We start from the raw sequence: 16571 nt of genomic DNA on the forward strand, positions 1-16571 counted from the left end.
ACTTATAAAACTTGAGAATAAAAATGAAACTTAAGCTTAGTAAATACATGTAGAAAAATCACTCTGTTTTATCTGCCAGCTACAAGGTCATTTTGCTTTGCTAAATGCTCTCTCTAGAGCAGTACTGTTCAATACAGCTTTCTGCAATCATGGAAATGTTCCATGCTTTCTTGGGATAGCCAAAAAGTTCATTTGGGTTTTTCCATAAGATGTTATGTAAGAGAACTTTCTGGTCAACCCAATAGTAGCCGCTGGTCACCTGTGGCTACTGAGAACTTGATATGTAGCTAGTGTGTCTAAATGTTTAATTTTATTAAATTTGAACAGATTTTAAATTGGAATAACAACATGTGGCTGGTGGCTACAGTACTGGAAACTAAGACTTGAGAGGAATCTCATAAATTCACATGGTGTTGTTTACTACTGTTATGCCCTCAATTCCCAAATTAACCCTTCAGCCCACACCTTACTCATTGTGTATCCATTTGCCTACTCCTCACCTACCTCTGCTTGTATTTCCCTGTTTTCTCAGTTGCTTCTTGCACTTAGCGGATCCAAAATTGAACTCAGGAATTGATCCCACTGATGCTCAAGGAAATGAAAAATATTGAAAAAATCCACTGTGAAAGAGACTAGTTCCCTCCCAGTATCCATCCTTTCCTCCTCCTTTTTTTTTTTCCTTTTTTTTTTCTTTCTCTTTTCTTTCTTTCTTTCTTTCTTTATTATTTTTGGGGGGGTACACCGAGTTCAGTCATCTGTTTTTATACACATATCCCCGTATTCCCTCCCTTCCTTGACTCCCCCCCACCTCGAGTCCCCCCCACTCTCCCCCCTATTTGAATGAACCCCCATTTTTTTTTTTGGACACATTTTCTGCAGAATTCCTTGCAGTTAGTGGCTCCCAGCAAGTGTGAGTAAAGGGAGGTGGGCTGTCCTATTTCTTTATCCTGCTGCCTAGAACGTATAGCCATTTTGGAGCTGGAAGAAAAACCAGCTGAGGAGATACCCAGGTGGTCAGCTGGAAGGAGCATATGCTCATGGAGTAGCCATAGCAGCATGGAGCTTCCTACCTCTTTGTGAGAGTGTAACACATTCCCATGTTGTTTATGCCACTGTTATTTTGGATTTCTTCGAAATAAACATATTAACCTAATCCCATCCTAAGACAGTACAGGACCATCATTATGAAAACATTAAGGACTTTAAAAAATTGTGTAAATGGAAAGTCATACAAAATAACACTGATAATGATCAGGATATTAGTGCTTGGCACCTAACCTGAAGGCATAATAAGTGCTAAATAAATGTTTGCTTGTCTTAGCGACAATAAGTACTCGTTGAATGAATGAACATTCCTCTGAGGAAGATAGAGATAATGCATTCATGCAACATATATCTGCCAAGTAGCTGAAATGCCAGGTAGTATGCTATTGTAAGAATAAAAATGAAACAAAGGAAAGAAAACAAAAGCAGAGAATTAAGATCCAGTACCTTGGTATAGTTCTTTTCATTGATGATTTGCAAATGTTGATTAGAGCTTTAACTGGGATAAACTTTCAATTTAGAAACAGCATTTTAAAAAATTACTCTATCAAAGCTGAATGAAAAATTGTTACACTGTTTCACTTCTGCAGTGTTCATATAACTTACAAACAAATGAGTTATAAAATGAATTTGGACAGAGAAAGCTAGACAGGACAAGCTCACTTTGCATATATCATAGTATGTTAACAATAACTTTGAAGTGAGACTAGAGAAACAAAAAAATTTCCTAAGTATTAGCCAATCCTTTTTATGATAAAGTTATTATAGGCTAGGCACTGGTCTAAATGCTTATATACATATTTAATACTTCAGCTGTCCTGAGGGAATTGCTTTTGTATTTATTACCCTTATTTTACAGATGTGGTAACTAAGACCTACAGAGTTAAGGAATATAGCCAGGCTCAGGCACTTAGTAAGTGGTGAAGCTGGGTTTCAAAACCCAGGCATTCTTGCTCCAGAACTGGCATTTCTAACCCATTACATGCAACAAAACAGCACAGTCCTTTCTGCCTCTATGTTATCTACATGCTTAGCACAAAGTAAACTCTGCTATCACATGAAATAATAGTCACAGGAGAATATTCCTCTAGACCAGGAAAGGAACTGCTATCATAATTTCAAGGGTGCATGCATAATCTGAAAACTACTTTGTTCCCTCCCCTCCCAATTCTGGAATATCACTGGGAAAATACTACTGCTGTGTGAGAATCGCTTACCTAAACAACCATAACAGGAAACGTCACATTTAGATGAAAATTTACACCTATCTCCTTTAAAAACTTTTATCTATGCTCTTTATCCTTTATTGTCCTGAAACCACTAGATTCAGAATGCTGGTAGAGAATTTATATGATAATGAACGTAGCCCCTTGTTGTTTTTAATAATAATGACATTGTGATTTAAAACGGGAGAAGGGATGATATTAAAGCAAATGCTAAAATCAAGTATAAATGTAATAGAACTATGTGAGAATAAAGTGTATATTAAATGAGTAAATGAACGAAGTTGAAATAATAATTCACTTACCATACACATGCAGAGCATTTTGATAATCAAAAAAATGAATGTTACACAAAATTGATTAAAGGCTGTCCCAACATAGTTAATTTTAGATTAAAAATCATAATCTGCAAATACTTGTGATGTTTTCTAAAAATTGTTTGGCAGTGATAACTTGATCTTCCAAAATGTTCTCTTAATATAGGACCATAGTTTGTGATGTCAGTTACGAAAATGAAATGTGATATAATATCCTAAGACAGATATAGATAGCCTTGTTTATTGGTGAGTTATATCCCCAAATGTATTAACTGGGAAGTTAAATATTTAGAACATGAATGATTTTTTTACTTAAAGAGTGTCATAGATGGTGATAATGATCCCAAACTAGTTTACTAAAGACCACTGAACCCCAGTGTACTGCAGTGAACTAAGGTTTGTGTGCTTCTTTGCTATCCGTGTAGCTTCTTTGGTCAACTTGTCTTTTCAAACCTTTTGCCTATTTTTTAATTGGTTCTTTTCTTAATATTGTTGAGAGTTTTTAATATATTCTGGATACAGATCCTTCACTCTGGTCAGAATGGCCATCATCAAAAACATCTAGAAACAATAAATGCTGTGCCAGTACCATACTGTCAGTATAGCATGACACATAAAAACAGATGATTGAACCTGGTGTAACCCCCCCCCAAAAAAAAATAAAAAAAATAAAAGTGTAGAGTCCTAAAAAAAAAAAAAAAAAAAACAATAAATGCTGGAGAGGATGCGGAGAAAAGGGAACCCGCCTGCACTGTTGGTGGGAATGCAAATTGGTACAGCCACTGTGGAAAACAGTATGGAGGTTCCTTTAAAAATTAAACATGGAACTGCCATATGACCCAGCAATCCCACTCCTGGGCATATACCCAGAAAAAAACATAATCCAAAAAGAAACGTACCACAATGTTCATTGCAGCACTATTTACAATAGCCAGGACATGGAAGCAACCTAAATGCCCATCAACAGATGAATGGATAAAGAAGATGTGGCACATATATACAATGGAATATTACTCAACCATAAAAAGGAATGAAGCTGAGTTATTTGTAGTGAGGTGGATGGACCTAGAGTCTGTCATACAGAGCGAAGTAAGCCAGAAAGAAAAAACAAATAACCGTATGCTAACTCATATATATGGAATCTAAAAAAATGGCGCTGATGAACCCAGTGACAGGGCAAGAATAAAGATGCAGTTTTAGAGAACCGACTTGAGGACATGAGGTGGGGGGCTAAGGGGAAGCTGGGATGAAGCAAAAGAATAGTATTGACATATATACACTACCCAGCGTAAAACAGATAGCTAGTAGGAAACTGCTGCAACTTGATGATGGGCGATGACTTAGAGGGCTGGGATAGGGAGGGTGGGAGGGAGTCATGGGAGGGAGGGGATGTGGAGATATATGTATAAATACAGCTGATTCACTTTGTTGTACAGCAAAAACTGGCACAACAGTGTAAAGCAATTATATTCCAGTAAAGATCTTTAAAAAAGAAATGTATATTGCAAATATTTTTACCAGATTGTAGCTTTCCTCTTCATTTTTTAAGCAGATTTTTTGAAGACCAGAAATTTGTAATTTTGATAAAGTCTATCGATTTTTATTTGTTTCTGCTTTTTTAAAGTTTTTTATTTTATATTCGAGTATGGTTGATTAAAAATGTTGTGTTAGTTTCAGGTATACAGCAGAGTGATTCTTATATACATATGTGTATCTATTCTTTTTCAGATTCCTTTCCCATTTAGGTTATTACAGAATATTGAACAGAGTTCTCTGTGCTATACAGTAGGTCCTTGTTGGTTATCTGTTTTAAATATAGCAGTGTGTACATATCAATCCCAAACTCCCAATCTATCCCTCCCCTCTACCCTTCTTCCTTCTATGGTAGCCATAAATTTGTTCTCTTAAGCCTGTTAGTCTGTTCCTGTTTTGCAAATAAGTTCATTTGTATCATTGTTTTTAGATTCCACATATAAGCAATATCATGCGATATTGTCTTTCTCTGTCTGACTTATACTTCACCTAGTATGACAGTCTCTAGGTCCAACCATGGTGCTGCAGATGGCATTATTTCATTCTTTTTGATGGCTGAGTAATATTCATTGTGTATATGTACCAAATCTTCTTTATCCATTCCTCTGTCAGTGGACATTTAGGTTGCTTCCATGTCTTGGCTGTCGTAAACAGTGCTGCAGTAAACACTGGGGTGCGTGTATGCTTTCAGACCATGTTTTTCACTGGATGTATGCCCAAAAGTGGGATTGCTGGATCATATGGTAGCTCTATTTTTAGTTTTTTAAGGAACGTCCATGCTGTTCTTCATAATGGCTGTACCAATTTACATTCCCACCAACAGTGTTAAGAGGTTTCCCTCTTCTCCATACCCTCTCTAGCATTTATTGTTTATAGATTTTTTGATGATGGCCATTCTGACTTCATTGGTGTGAGATCATATCTTATTGTAGTTTTGATTTGCATTTCTCTAATAATTAGTGATGTTGAGCAGCTTTTCATGTGCCTCTTGGCCATCTGTATGTCTTCTTTGGAGAATGTCTATTTAGGTCTTCCCCCCATTTTTTGATTGCATTTGTTTTATGATATTGTGCCGCCTGAGCTGTTTGTAAATTTTGGAGACTAATCCTTTGAAAAAATAAAGCAAGAGCCTATCAATTTTGAAAAATAAGTTGTATTTTTGGCATTATATCTAAGAAATCTTTGCTTAAACCAAGCTTATAACATTTTCTCTAAGGTTTTCTTCTAGAGTTTTTATAGTTAGGTTTTATATTTAGGTCTATTTTGAGTTAATTTTTGCAAATAATGCAGAAACATAAGATTATCATGTCTACATATGCATATTTGAGAAAATGTCTAGTGTGCTTTACCATATTTTTGCATTACCACAGGGTAGTGCCAAGTACAATGCCATTATTTCAAAATGTTTTCTCAATGAAATGACTATGCAGCTATTCTTCGCTTTAATAATTATACCCATTTCAGAGATGAGGGAAATGAGATACAGAGAGATGTTGCGGCTTAAAAGTGATAGGTGGAAACAGCAACGAAGCCACTTTCTCTCACTCTAAAAGTCACATGCTGTCCAATGTTGTAAAAAGAAAATTGTTTTCAACAGTGAAGTTCCCATGCTGTGAATGACCTGTAGAGATCACAAATAAACATTCCTTTCCACTTCTTCCTCCCTCCTGGAGCCTGGGCTCTGGAGCCTAGGTCCCTACTGCCCTCAAACCCAGCATGACCCTTGGCCTTAATGCCCAGGTGAATGGATAAACTGATGTCCTGTTGAAAGGATTCAGCTGGTGAATGGGTAAGCGGACTGTAGCAGATCAGCCGAATGCAATTTGACTCAGAACACAAGGATGCATTTTAAATGCACAATGGTGATAGAAGCTGCGCTCAAAAGACTACATTTATGTGACATTTTGGAAAAGGGACAGAAGATAAATCAGTGGTTGCCAAGGAATGGGGGTGAGGAAGAGATTGTCTCCAGAGGGGCCCAGGGGAGTTTGGGAGAGGCTGAAAAACCTTGTTCCATATTTCGATTATGGTGTTAGTTACACACTTGTATGCGTTTGTCAGAACTGTTCACAGCAAAGCGTAGGTTTTACTTTATGTAAAAAAATTTACTCAGTAAGCGTGACTAAAAAGCATAAATGGAGATTTTCAATTAATAAAGCTCTTTTATTCTGATAAACCAGAGTAGACCAACTGAGTCAGTCAGCCTGATTCTTCTAAAAGAATCGGAGGAGTCGCTCAGCAGTGAATTCCCTCCTCTGGGTGCCGGGAGCAGCAGCCAGAACTGTTCCTGTTCACAGCAGGTGCCAGGTCAGCAGGCGCGGAGTGGAATTCAGCCATCACTGAACTGTTGCTTCTTTGGGCGTGGGAGCAGGCAGCAGATTTCATAGCTTTTATGGGTTGGTTGGTTTGTTTATGAATCAAAAGTAAGCATCTGTTTTTAAGAAAAGGACAGTGAGACTTAAAGAAACTTGAAGTAAAGCATATAGGACCTCGACCTGGTATCTCTGTGCGCGAAGATATTTGACAACAGTGATGCTATGTGTTGCCAGAAACCCTGCTGCCTGTTAGAACATTTCAGTAGAATACTATACCTAGCCTTTGTCCACCAGCCTTTTGTAAGCAGTGTAAAGGGCAGTTTGTATGCTGGTGTTCCTCATGTAAATGAGGTCATTATCCTTTTAAAGGTATAAAGTCTCCTGTATACGATGGAGCTTTCTGAGAAACAGACTTGACCTTTCTTTCCCCTAGTCCGGGTGCCTGCAGAGCCTGCACTCATTAACTAGAATTTGACTCCATGACATTTTTACTTAATTTTCTTTTTCCTCTATGTTGGACACATGGGGCAACCATTTATGTTCTTTCTTGACCTGAGATGCTCTCTAATCTCCTTCCAGCTGTGGCATTTGTCATTCAGTCACATCAGGATATGGTGACCCTTCTTTCCCCACTGCAATTCCCAACTGTTAATTGATTCATTTCAGAGAAGGAACTAGACACAGTCCTATGGACTTAGCACCATTTAATTAGCATCAACCAGAACAGTGGAAAGAAAAGCAATTTCCTCTGGAGTGGAAACATATTCTTTATGAGGTTGTAGAGGAAACAAATAATCATAGTTTTTAAAGGCCTTAATTTTTTTTAAGTGCTGTGATTGATGATAGACTTAAAAGCAGTATTTCCCTCTATTAGTATTGGTGGTGATGACAGTAATAATAATTATAAATAACATAAATAATAATTGGGATTCAAACCCAGATCTTTCTGATTACAAAGCCCATACTGTTAATTATTATGCTAAGAGATTCCTGTGATAACTGCAACCAGTAGGCCAAGGTCTGTGCTACTCACCTTGTGTCCTCCTCACAGCCTAACAAGGCGAGCTTCACTAAGCCAGTTTGATAGTGTCCTCGGGGACACTGAGGTTCAGAGAGCGGAAGTAACACACCAAGGTCGCCCATTTGCTGTGCCTGGGACCAGAGCCCAGATGCGCTCTGACACTAAGTCCATGCTTCTCACCGCTGCCTGCACCACTCTGCCTGTAGAGTCATAAGACAGTAGCAGAGACGTCTCTGGAAGTGTCAGGGACACTGCCAGACACTTTTTAAAAATGTGTAAATTGTGATCCACGTTATGATTCTGATGGGGTTTGCTTTTGAACTTGAAATACTATATTTACAGATTATTAGGACTTAGTAAAATGTAGAACCTTAGAACTACGGGCTAGCAATATGAGTTTTAAAGGCATTGCTTCATTTATTCAGCCATGGACGTTAACTGATTGCTTAATATGTGCATATAAACTCAGAGGAGGTATAATCTGTCCTTCAGCAATCTGTTAATGTCAGGTGTGAATGGATAAAGGGGTTGGGGTGTCAGTATAGCATGACACATTTTATGATACAAGTGTGCCCAGGAGTTTGTCAGAACACAGAAGAGGGCAGTTTGTGTCAGTTGGGTGTAGGCTTATCACCGAAGACTTCCAGAGCTGGAGATACTGAGCTGAGTTGTGGGATGGGAAGCAGAAGGGAAGGTTTGTGTGAAAGGCAGGGAGGCATACATCAGTAATGACTGGATCAAAAAGTATGTTGGGGCGAGTGTTAATATGAAGGTCTAAGGCTACTTCTTAATATGGCAGCGGGTGGATATAATAACTTGTCTTATAGGTCTCTTCCTTTAGTTGCATAGAGTTCCATTTTGTATCTGTTTCATCCTAGGTGCATCTTCCTGGCAGGAGACATTGCTACTTCTGTAGCAGATATTCTGCAGCAGCTACAGAGCTCAGTTGCCTGGGAGGGCAACAAAGGATTGATTGCTCAGGTGTTAACTGTAACTCTCCAGGTTCATGAACAGATCTACACTTCTTGAGCAGATTTTTAGCCCTGCCATCAAAACTCCTACTGTCCTGCTGTTTGCTTCTGGTTAAAAAGAAAAATAAAAGAAGACAAATAAGAAGGATCTGTTTCTTTCTGAGCAGGAATGAATGAATACGTGTGAAGTTTCCTGATTTTCATACCAAAACATAGGGCTTGTCACCTGCATGGTCTGACATCTAACAAGTATAGGGATCTCTTCTTGAGTGTTGGTGATTATATTCTAAATGCTCGGACATATTAAACATAATTCTGTGACCTAGCATATATAATTATTATAAATAAACCTAGGCTAAATACAAGAGAGTATTATAAAACTCTTAGGGTAAGTCAGTCAGTAGTGCCTGCTACATGATCATGCTAATAAATCTTTTCCCATTTGATTTCTTCCATCACTTTGAAGATTTATGAATTTCTCTTACTTTCTACAGTCTTTTTTTCTTCCAGAGGTTTGATAAGCACTCACTTCTCTTTCCTTCTGGTTTTTCCATGGTTTGTTATTTTAACTTTTTACCCATCAGGTATGTTATTTATATATGTAAATATGTATTTATATATTTCTATAACATAGGAGATAAGCTTCTAAATTGCTTTCCCCCAAGTAGCTAATTGTTACTAATTGTTAATCTGTTGTTAAATTGTTTCCCTGTTGTGTTGATTTATGATATCTCTTCTGTCATATTTTACATTCATACATAGAGTGGATTTCTGTGTTATCAGCTTTATCCTATTGATCTTGTCTTATACAACCACCACTTAACTTTTAAATGCCACAGTTTAATAGAATAGTTTGATATCAACTAGGGCTAAATTTCTTCATTAATTATCTTTTTAAACTTTCCCATTCTTATTGCATATTTTCTATTTTTCTTACAGAAGGCCTTTAGCATAATTCCTCAAGCCCGACAAGACTCTGTTAGAATATTGTGGTAGATGTTTTCATAAGATTAAAAGTAAATTTATATAACACACCTGGGCCTATTGAAAATAGTTCACCTAAGCCTTTAGCTAATCTTTGTTCATCTACCCTAGACTTCATTTCCTTCTTGAGTATATTTGATATTTGTTCCTCCCTTTTTTTTCTTTCTTTTTTTTTTTTTTTTTTTAGTTTGAATATAGATACTCCACTTCTGGAAAAGGTAGAAACAAAACTAGAGTTGAATAGTTTAGCTTTTCTACTTTGTCTGTTAGCATTAAACTATTTTTTCCATGATGCAGGCCTGTCTTCCTCATTCTTTCCGCATATAACACACCGCTAAAAGACCTTTCATTCTGTTCCAGCTTTTTAAAAGCTTCAGCTTTCTCCTCCTGTTAGGGTGGTTCTCACTGGCCGGGCGGGCCACTATTTGTGGTCTCCCTGACTCTGTAGCTGCATAGCTCCTTCTGTAGCTGCAGTCTCTTTCTGAGTATGAGCCTATCAGAGTTCCCTGGGCAGTTACATCACTTTCTCTAGGCTCCACCCGCTCTTCTCCCTAATTAGGGTAACTTGTTATTGTGCTGTCACTCGGGCTTGTGAGACATTTTTATTCCTTTTGGAGCCATATTTTTTAAGTCTTTAGCCATGGACTTATAAAATGTTTTCCCAGAACTTTCTGCACTGCCTAGTCAGCATATCTAAATACATTTTATATTTCTTCTCTTGGCTGCTGTAATCTTTGGGATGATACATTCACAGCTTCCCAGGTTCCCATCATTGCTCCTCACTAATGTTTCTCTGGTCATATGTGAGTGAAAACTTGAAATTTCCATCTTTTTTTCTCCAGTCATCTAAAAGATGCTATTGAAAGTGTCTCAACAAGAATTTGGTTAATGCTCTTGTTTCTGGAGAGTTAAGGGACTTTCCCAACTCTAGATGTCTCCAGGCTTAAGAAGAATGTGAACCATGTGATTAATTTGAACATTGGTTGCATGAATGGAGTATCTGGTACAGCAGTGGCTTGGAGAGACTGCAGTCAATGGAGAAGCAGAAAGAAATGACTAACCTCAGGGTGTAGGTATGTGTGTAGTAGGTAGTGGAATGGGGAAAGGGAAGTACACAGGCGCAGGCTTAGTTTTACAAGTGCAGTCAGATATCTGGGCCACAATAGCATGCAAATGATCTGTTGTAATTTCTGTTACCTGTGTCTTGGACAGTTTGTTGGAATCACTCTTGCTAACTGTCCTGACAGTGCACCAATGATGATGACGTGTCAGGAACCCACAGTCATAATTCTAAAGAAATTTGTAGATAATCTTATAAATGATCTATAATTAAATAAAATCAGGCTATAAAAAATCTTTCCTCTTTCCTTTATCCTATTCTCTGCTTTTCAAAATACTGTTAATCCTTCAAGATTCTGTTCAGTGATCCCTGCTTGATGAAGCTTTCCCTGATAGACCCAAACAGTCTTAGTTACCTGTTCTTTTGTGTTTGCATTTCTGCATCTTGTATTATGATTATTTATGGGTCTCTCATCCTCCTTTTGACTTTGAACCCTCAACAGCAGATACCATTCCTTGTTGTTTTTCTACTTCTAATATATACTACATTACAATACATATATATTACTATCTAATAGGTTCTAGATATACTAGTAAAACATAACATTAATCAACTAAATGCTTGAAGGTATTAGGCCTGCTTGACCTACATGAGCTGATTTAAGACACGAAAATGTCTTATTGTTAAATGCTTGCTTTTAGAACTATCGCCACCAAGTAGAAATTACAGAGTAGTGTTTGGGACTCAATATTAAAAAATATATATTTCTAATAATTTGGGATATTTACAAATGCAGTAAATGGATTTGTAAATAGTTATCATTCCACTAATGAAAGTTCTCAGGTAACAGAGGATTATTTATGTGTATCTACAGTGTGTGTGTATGGATGAATAATAGGATGTTGAAGTGGATATGGTTTCTTATCCACAGAGTACGTTAAAACTGATGAGTATGTGTATTTATGTGGGGGGAGTGATATTCTGAAGCTATTTTCAATATTCCAGAGGTTAAGAAAAAAACAAATTTATCTACAACAAATCTTAACAGTTTTTAAAAGCTTCATAATATTTTGCTTTGGGCCAGACTTATCAATTGAATGACACTGATTATCATGTAGACATAAAACTCCAATTGGCTGTTATGCGTTACCTTTGATTTTTGTAAAGATTTTAAAACAGGTTATTGTTACTAACGCCAACTTGTTTGGAGGGGGAAGGATTTTTTAAAAAAGGTGTATATGCAGAAAGAATGTTAGAAGAATTTTTGATCATGAACTGAATTAATTTCATGCTATACATTATTTATTGTACTTTTTTTCCTCAGTATTTTTTGCATCTCTGAGATAAAGATGCACCTTAAAGTAGTGGTGTGTTGTATTTAATTGCAGTGTTTTTAAAATCTCTCCTAGTAATTCATAAAATAAAGGTGCTGTTTATAATCCACAGAATTTTAATGGTCAGAGAATGTGATGATTTGGTTCAGAGTGGCTGAGAAAATTTGTGTAGTTCAGGTATCAGGCTGTCTGAATCAAGATCCTTTGTTACCTAGGGCAGCGCCTTCATTTTTCTGAGACTCAATTTTCTCATCTGTAAAGTGGGGATAATAATATCTACTTCATAGAATCCTTGTGAAAAATTGAATGAGATGATACTTGAAATGTGTTAAGCTTTTCTTCTTCTTATACCCATTTCAACTTGTCAATGCCAGAAAGAGTTAATGCTTCTCCCAAATTGCCAAAATTACCAGTAAAAAAAAAATTACTGAATATCTTGAAAGATAGGACATTATTTTATTTTATTAGGCAAATAATTCTGACCTTCAGAGATTATTTATTTTGCTTCAGAAGCCTAATTTCTTCTATGCTGCTAACCAAACAAGTTTATTCCATTTTGTGCAACAATTTATAATGAACCTTAACAGAAGTAGTGATTATCTTAGAGTTTTTGGCTCAATTATCTGTTTCAAATGCTCAGTGACTAAGGAAAGCATGTCATTTTCTCCTCTCCTGCACAGTGGAGTATAACAATAGACTGTGAATAGAGCAAATCAAAGGGACACAAATACCAGTAAAAGGAGCCCATTGTGTTTAGTTTGTAGCCCTGTCATATGGTTTTAATTTAGGTCACCTGATTGATTATGACACGCTGACAGATAGCACATTGTCCTCTCTTGGAATCTCTAGACACTTTAATATTCCTGTTCTTATCTGTCCATTTTGCTTCCAAACCTTAAGTGAAATGGAATTACAGCATTCATTTTGTTTTCCTGTGCTAAGTGATTATCTCTGAAGTGCAATTTTGTGATTAGGCAAGATGGCATGCATATACTCAGCTAATGCTGATTTCCCCCAGGGTGCAGAAACAGGTAAAGTCATAATGAATGGATGTTGTGCTTTGATTTCAAATGCATGTGAAACCTCACCACACTTGGTAGTTTTATTTAAAAAATGTATTTAATTATTCTAAAATTAACAGGAGAATATTAAAATTGAACTTTAGAAAATGGCATTTAAACATAAGTCAAGGGTGCTAACTACTTATGAATGTTAATCCCTTTCAAAAAGTGAAAAAACAAACGTACCTGACATAAATTGGGTTGGGGGGGGGGGGTCATTGAAAATCTTTTTTAATTATTTATATTCTTTCTGATTAATTCAAAAAATATCTGAACACGTCTAGGTATTAATGTTGTCAAAATCTAACATTCCTTATTTAGAAAACTGCAGTTATTCAACTAACTGCCATCATGGTATTGTCACAGTTGTTTGTGGGACATTTGGCGGGAATGGGGATGGGGGGAGAGGCAGGGGAGAAGTTACAAGTTAATGATTGGTACAGAGTATTTTCTTTAACTATTTTCTTTGTGTTTTAAAAACAAATTTTGTGCGTGCCTATGAGAGGCCAATTTAAAGAGGATTTAGCATTTACAAAATTAGACACATTTTGACCAAATTATAAAAGTAGTTGATTGGAACCCAAACCATACCTTTTTACTGACTTGCTTAGAATAAGCATTGACCATAATATTGTGAAACTTGAAGTGAGAAACATAATAATGCAATTTCCCAATCTTACTTCAGTTGAAATCCTTTTTGTAAGGAATATTAACACCAATCAGAACTCCTTGTAGGCAATGCTAGAGCAGGTTACTTGGCTGCAGTTCTTTGCTTAATCCTTCTTGCCACACTTTAATCTCTTAGCATAGTGTCCGGTATACAGTAAGAGCTCAATCTTAAGCTTATTATTATTCTCATTATCTTTCCACTGAGTAAGAATAGTACCTTTAGTAAGTTGATAATTGACTTCCAATAATAAACCACATTAATTTGGAATAAAGTGCTTTTTGTTCAAGGTTCAAGTGAAAACCAACCTGTTAAAAATGTTAATCTCCTTTTAAGGTCCAGGTGTCTGTTCTGAAACTATCAGTAATATTCTTTCTGGTTGAAGTGATTTACTTTGCTGCATGTTCTGTTGTCCCTTGCCCTGAGGGATGTGATACCCTCAAAGTTGTCCTCATAATTTTGGACACCTGTCTAGCAGAGATGAATTGCCTAGTTTCAGCACTCACTTTGTCACACCTTGCATACTTCACAAGGTGAGCACATCATAAGTATGCTCCACAGGTGATTCGGTAGCCCATTCCTGCAAGGCATCATCAGGAAAACTGCAGATGTGTATTTCTCACACCATGGGCCTGTTGGATATAACTCTTTGGGCAGAGTTAGGAAAGCGAAGATGCAACACTGGAATGATGAAAAGGACACTGGATTGGGGACAAAACACTTGTGGGTTGTAGTCTTAGTTCTATTTAGTAACGTAGGCCAAATTTTGTAGCTTCTTTGAACCTTAGGAGTTATTTTATAGTTATCGTGGAGTCTTTTGTTTGTTTTTTTATGTCTTTCCTGCTGGTCTGGTAGGCTTTGTAAAGATGTCTTATCTTTACATCTTTATACCTGGAATGGTGCCATTGACAGCATTGAAAAGGTGTTTAATAAATGTGTGTCGAAAAAGTAAACCAAGAAGACAAACAGAAGGAAGAGAAGGGAAGGCAGAATAGAAGGATGTACTTAAGGCCTAAATTCTTCCCAAAATTCTCTTTGCATAAAACCTTATGAAATCAAGTGCACATGGTTCTGTTCTAAGATTAATGGAAGTTTACACTTTAAGGGTTAGGGGAAGTCACCATCAGTCAGCCCTTCTCTTTTTATGTATGGGAAACTGAGGGTCGTGATGATTCAGTGAGGTGTCACTCAGGTGTTGGCAAAGCCTCATCCAGCTCATCTCACAGGTCAGCACTCCCTGGACTATTCTGCGCAGGCTCAACATCAGGCTATGTGTGTAAATAGATCTAGAAGGATAAAGCCCTACCCACTAGAATTTGGGGGAAAGGGGTGGTCTTTGACTTTCAATTCTCTGCACCTCTGTACCTTTCTATTTGTTGATTTAAGCAACACCAAAAACCATGAACTATTTTTATAACGATAAAAAGTATGTGGAAAAGTATAATTTTTTTAAAATAATGAATTTCAGTACTCTGTATGAATACCATATGGGATAAATAACAATAAGCAATAACAAAAAAGAACGCTACAGCATAAGCATGATTTGCTAAAGTATATTTCTCAGAGTGGTCTGAAATCCACCAGTGTTTGTATTAAATCCCTCTGTTTGGCATATTGGTGAAGAAGCTGCTTGTTATTTTTAGGTCAGAATTTAAATGCTTGGTTGCATTGCCTAAGAGTTCAAACAACTGTATCTCCCCAAAAGAGGCTGCTCATATTTCTTTCAGTTGGGCCCCACCCTTCTAACGTACTTCTTCAAGGTCATATTCAAGTATACTATCTTCTGATCTGTCTAAATTCAATTCATCAAGTGTTTCCTTTCCGTTAATATTTCTGAATACCTATCTGGTTCATTTAAGTAAGAGAAAGCAAAGTATTTTAAAGCAACATCCTGTGTTTAGAAATTGGGTTGAGTTATCCTTTCATTCATTCTTTGTTCTAGCGTTTGGCTATTTTTTTTAAATATCTTATTTCTTATTTTATTTTATTTTTTACATTTTATTTATTTATTTATTTATTTATTTATTTATTTATTTATTTTATTTTATTTTTTGCTGTGCCCTGTGTTAGTTGTGGCATGTGAGATCTTTGTTGAGCCACATCGGATCTTTTGTTGTGGTGTGGGGGCTCTTGGTTGCGGCACATGGGCTTTTCTCTAGCTGTGGCGTGCGGGTTTTCTCTCTCTAGCTGTGGCGTGTGGACTCCAGAGCACGTGGGCGCCATAGTTTGTGGCACGCAGGCTGTCTAGTTGAGACGTGTGAGCTCAGTAGTTGTAGCACACAGGCTTAGTTGCCGCATTGACATGTGGGATCTTATTTCCCTGACCAGGGATCGAACCTGCATCCCCTGTATTGCAGAATGGATTCTTTACCACTGGACCACCAGGGAAGTCCTGCATTTTGGTTATTTTTGAATGGCCTGAGACCTTGATAAGCAGGAAGGCAGGGAAGAGGTTCCTGTGGCACCACTTGTAAAGCTGTGGTTGGGAAGAGTGGAGTGGAATGGCTAAAAGTCAAGCAGTGTTGCATCTTATTCTTCCTGACTTTGCCCAGAGTTATATCCATGCTTGTACATTAATTATCTTGCATACGAGTTATGTACAGATCAGGGTATTCATTCAACTTATTTTTCAATGTTATTCTTTTTACAGCTTCCGCCACCTTTGAAGACTTTCAGATCCGTCCCCACACTCTCTTTGTTCATTCATATAGAGCTCCAGCTTTCTGTGATCACTGTGGAGAAATGCTGTGGGGGCTGGTGCGTCAAGGCCTTAAATGTGAAGGTGAGGTATTTCCTTCCCCAGCCAAGTGGAATGCATGCTGGAGTTATCTGCTTATGTTGTGCCCTCTTCTTCAATGCCTTCTTTCCCTCAGATATCTTCCAGGGACCTGGGTAGTGCATGGATTTTGTTCTATTCATTTTCTATCTTTAACATGTTAGCTCTGATCTGGGAAACCAGATTCTCCTGTCTTTTCCCCTATATCATGTGGATATGTTTCTCTCCTATAAGGTGTTGGTTATTTTGCTAATAGGCTAAATGT

At 37.1% G+C, this 16571-nt stretch overlaps 1 protein-coding gene across 1 annotated transcript in view; it reads left to right on the forward strand.

Moving 5' to 3' along the window:
* Positions 1 to 16571, forward strand: part of PRKD1 (protein kinase D1) — a 313425-nt gene that overhangs the window by 208402 nt on the left and 88452 nt on the right. Inside the window, exon 3 of the mRNA XM_057722272.1 lies at positions 16181 to 16312. Within this exon, the coding sequence (XP_057578255.1) occupies positions 16181 to 16312 (132 nt within the window). The remainder of the gene's footprint in view (positions 1 to 16180; positions 16313 to 16571) is intronic.

This window comes from Hippopotamus amphibius, chromosome 2 (assembly GCF_030028045.1).
Source record: "Hippopotamus amphibius kiboko isolate mHipAmp2 chromosome 2, mHipAmp2.hap2, whole genome shotgun sequence".
Taxonomy (NCBI): domain Eukaryota; kingdom Metazoa; phylum Chordata; class Mammalia; order Artiodactyla; family Hippopotamidae; genus Hippopotamus; species Hippopotamus amphibius.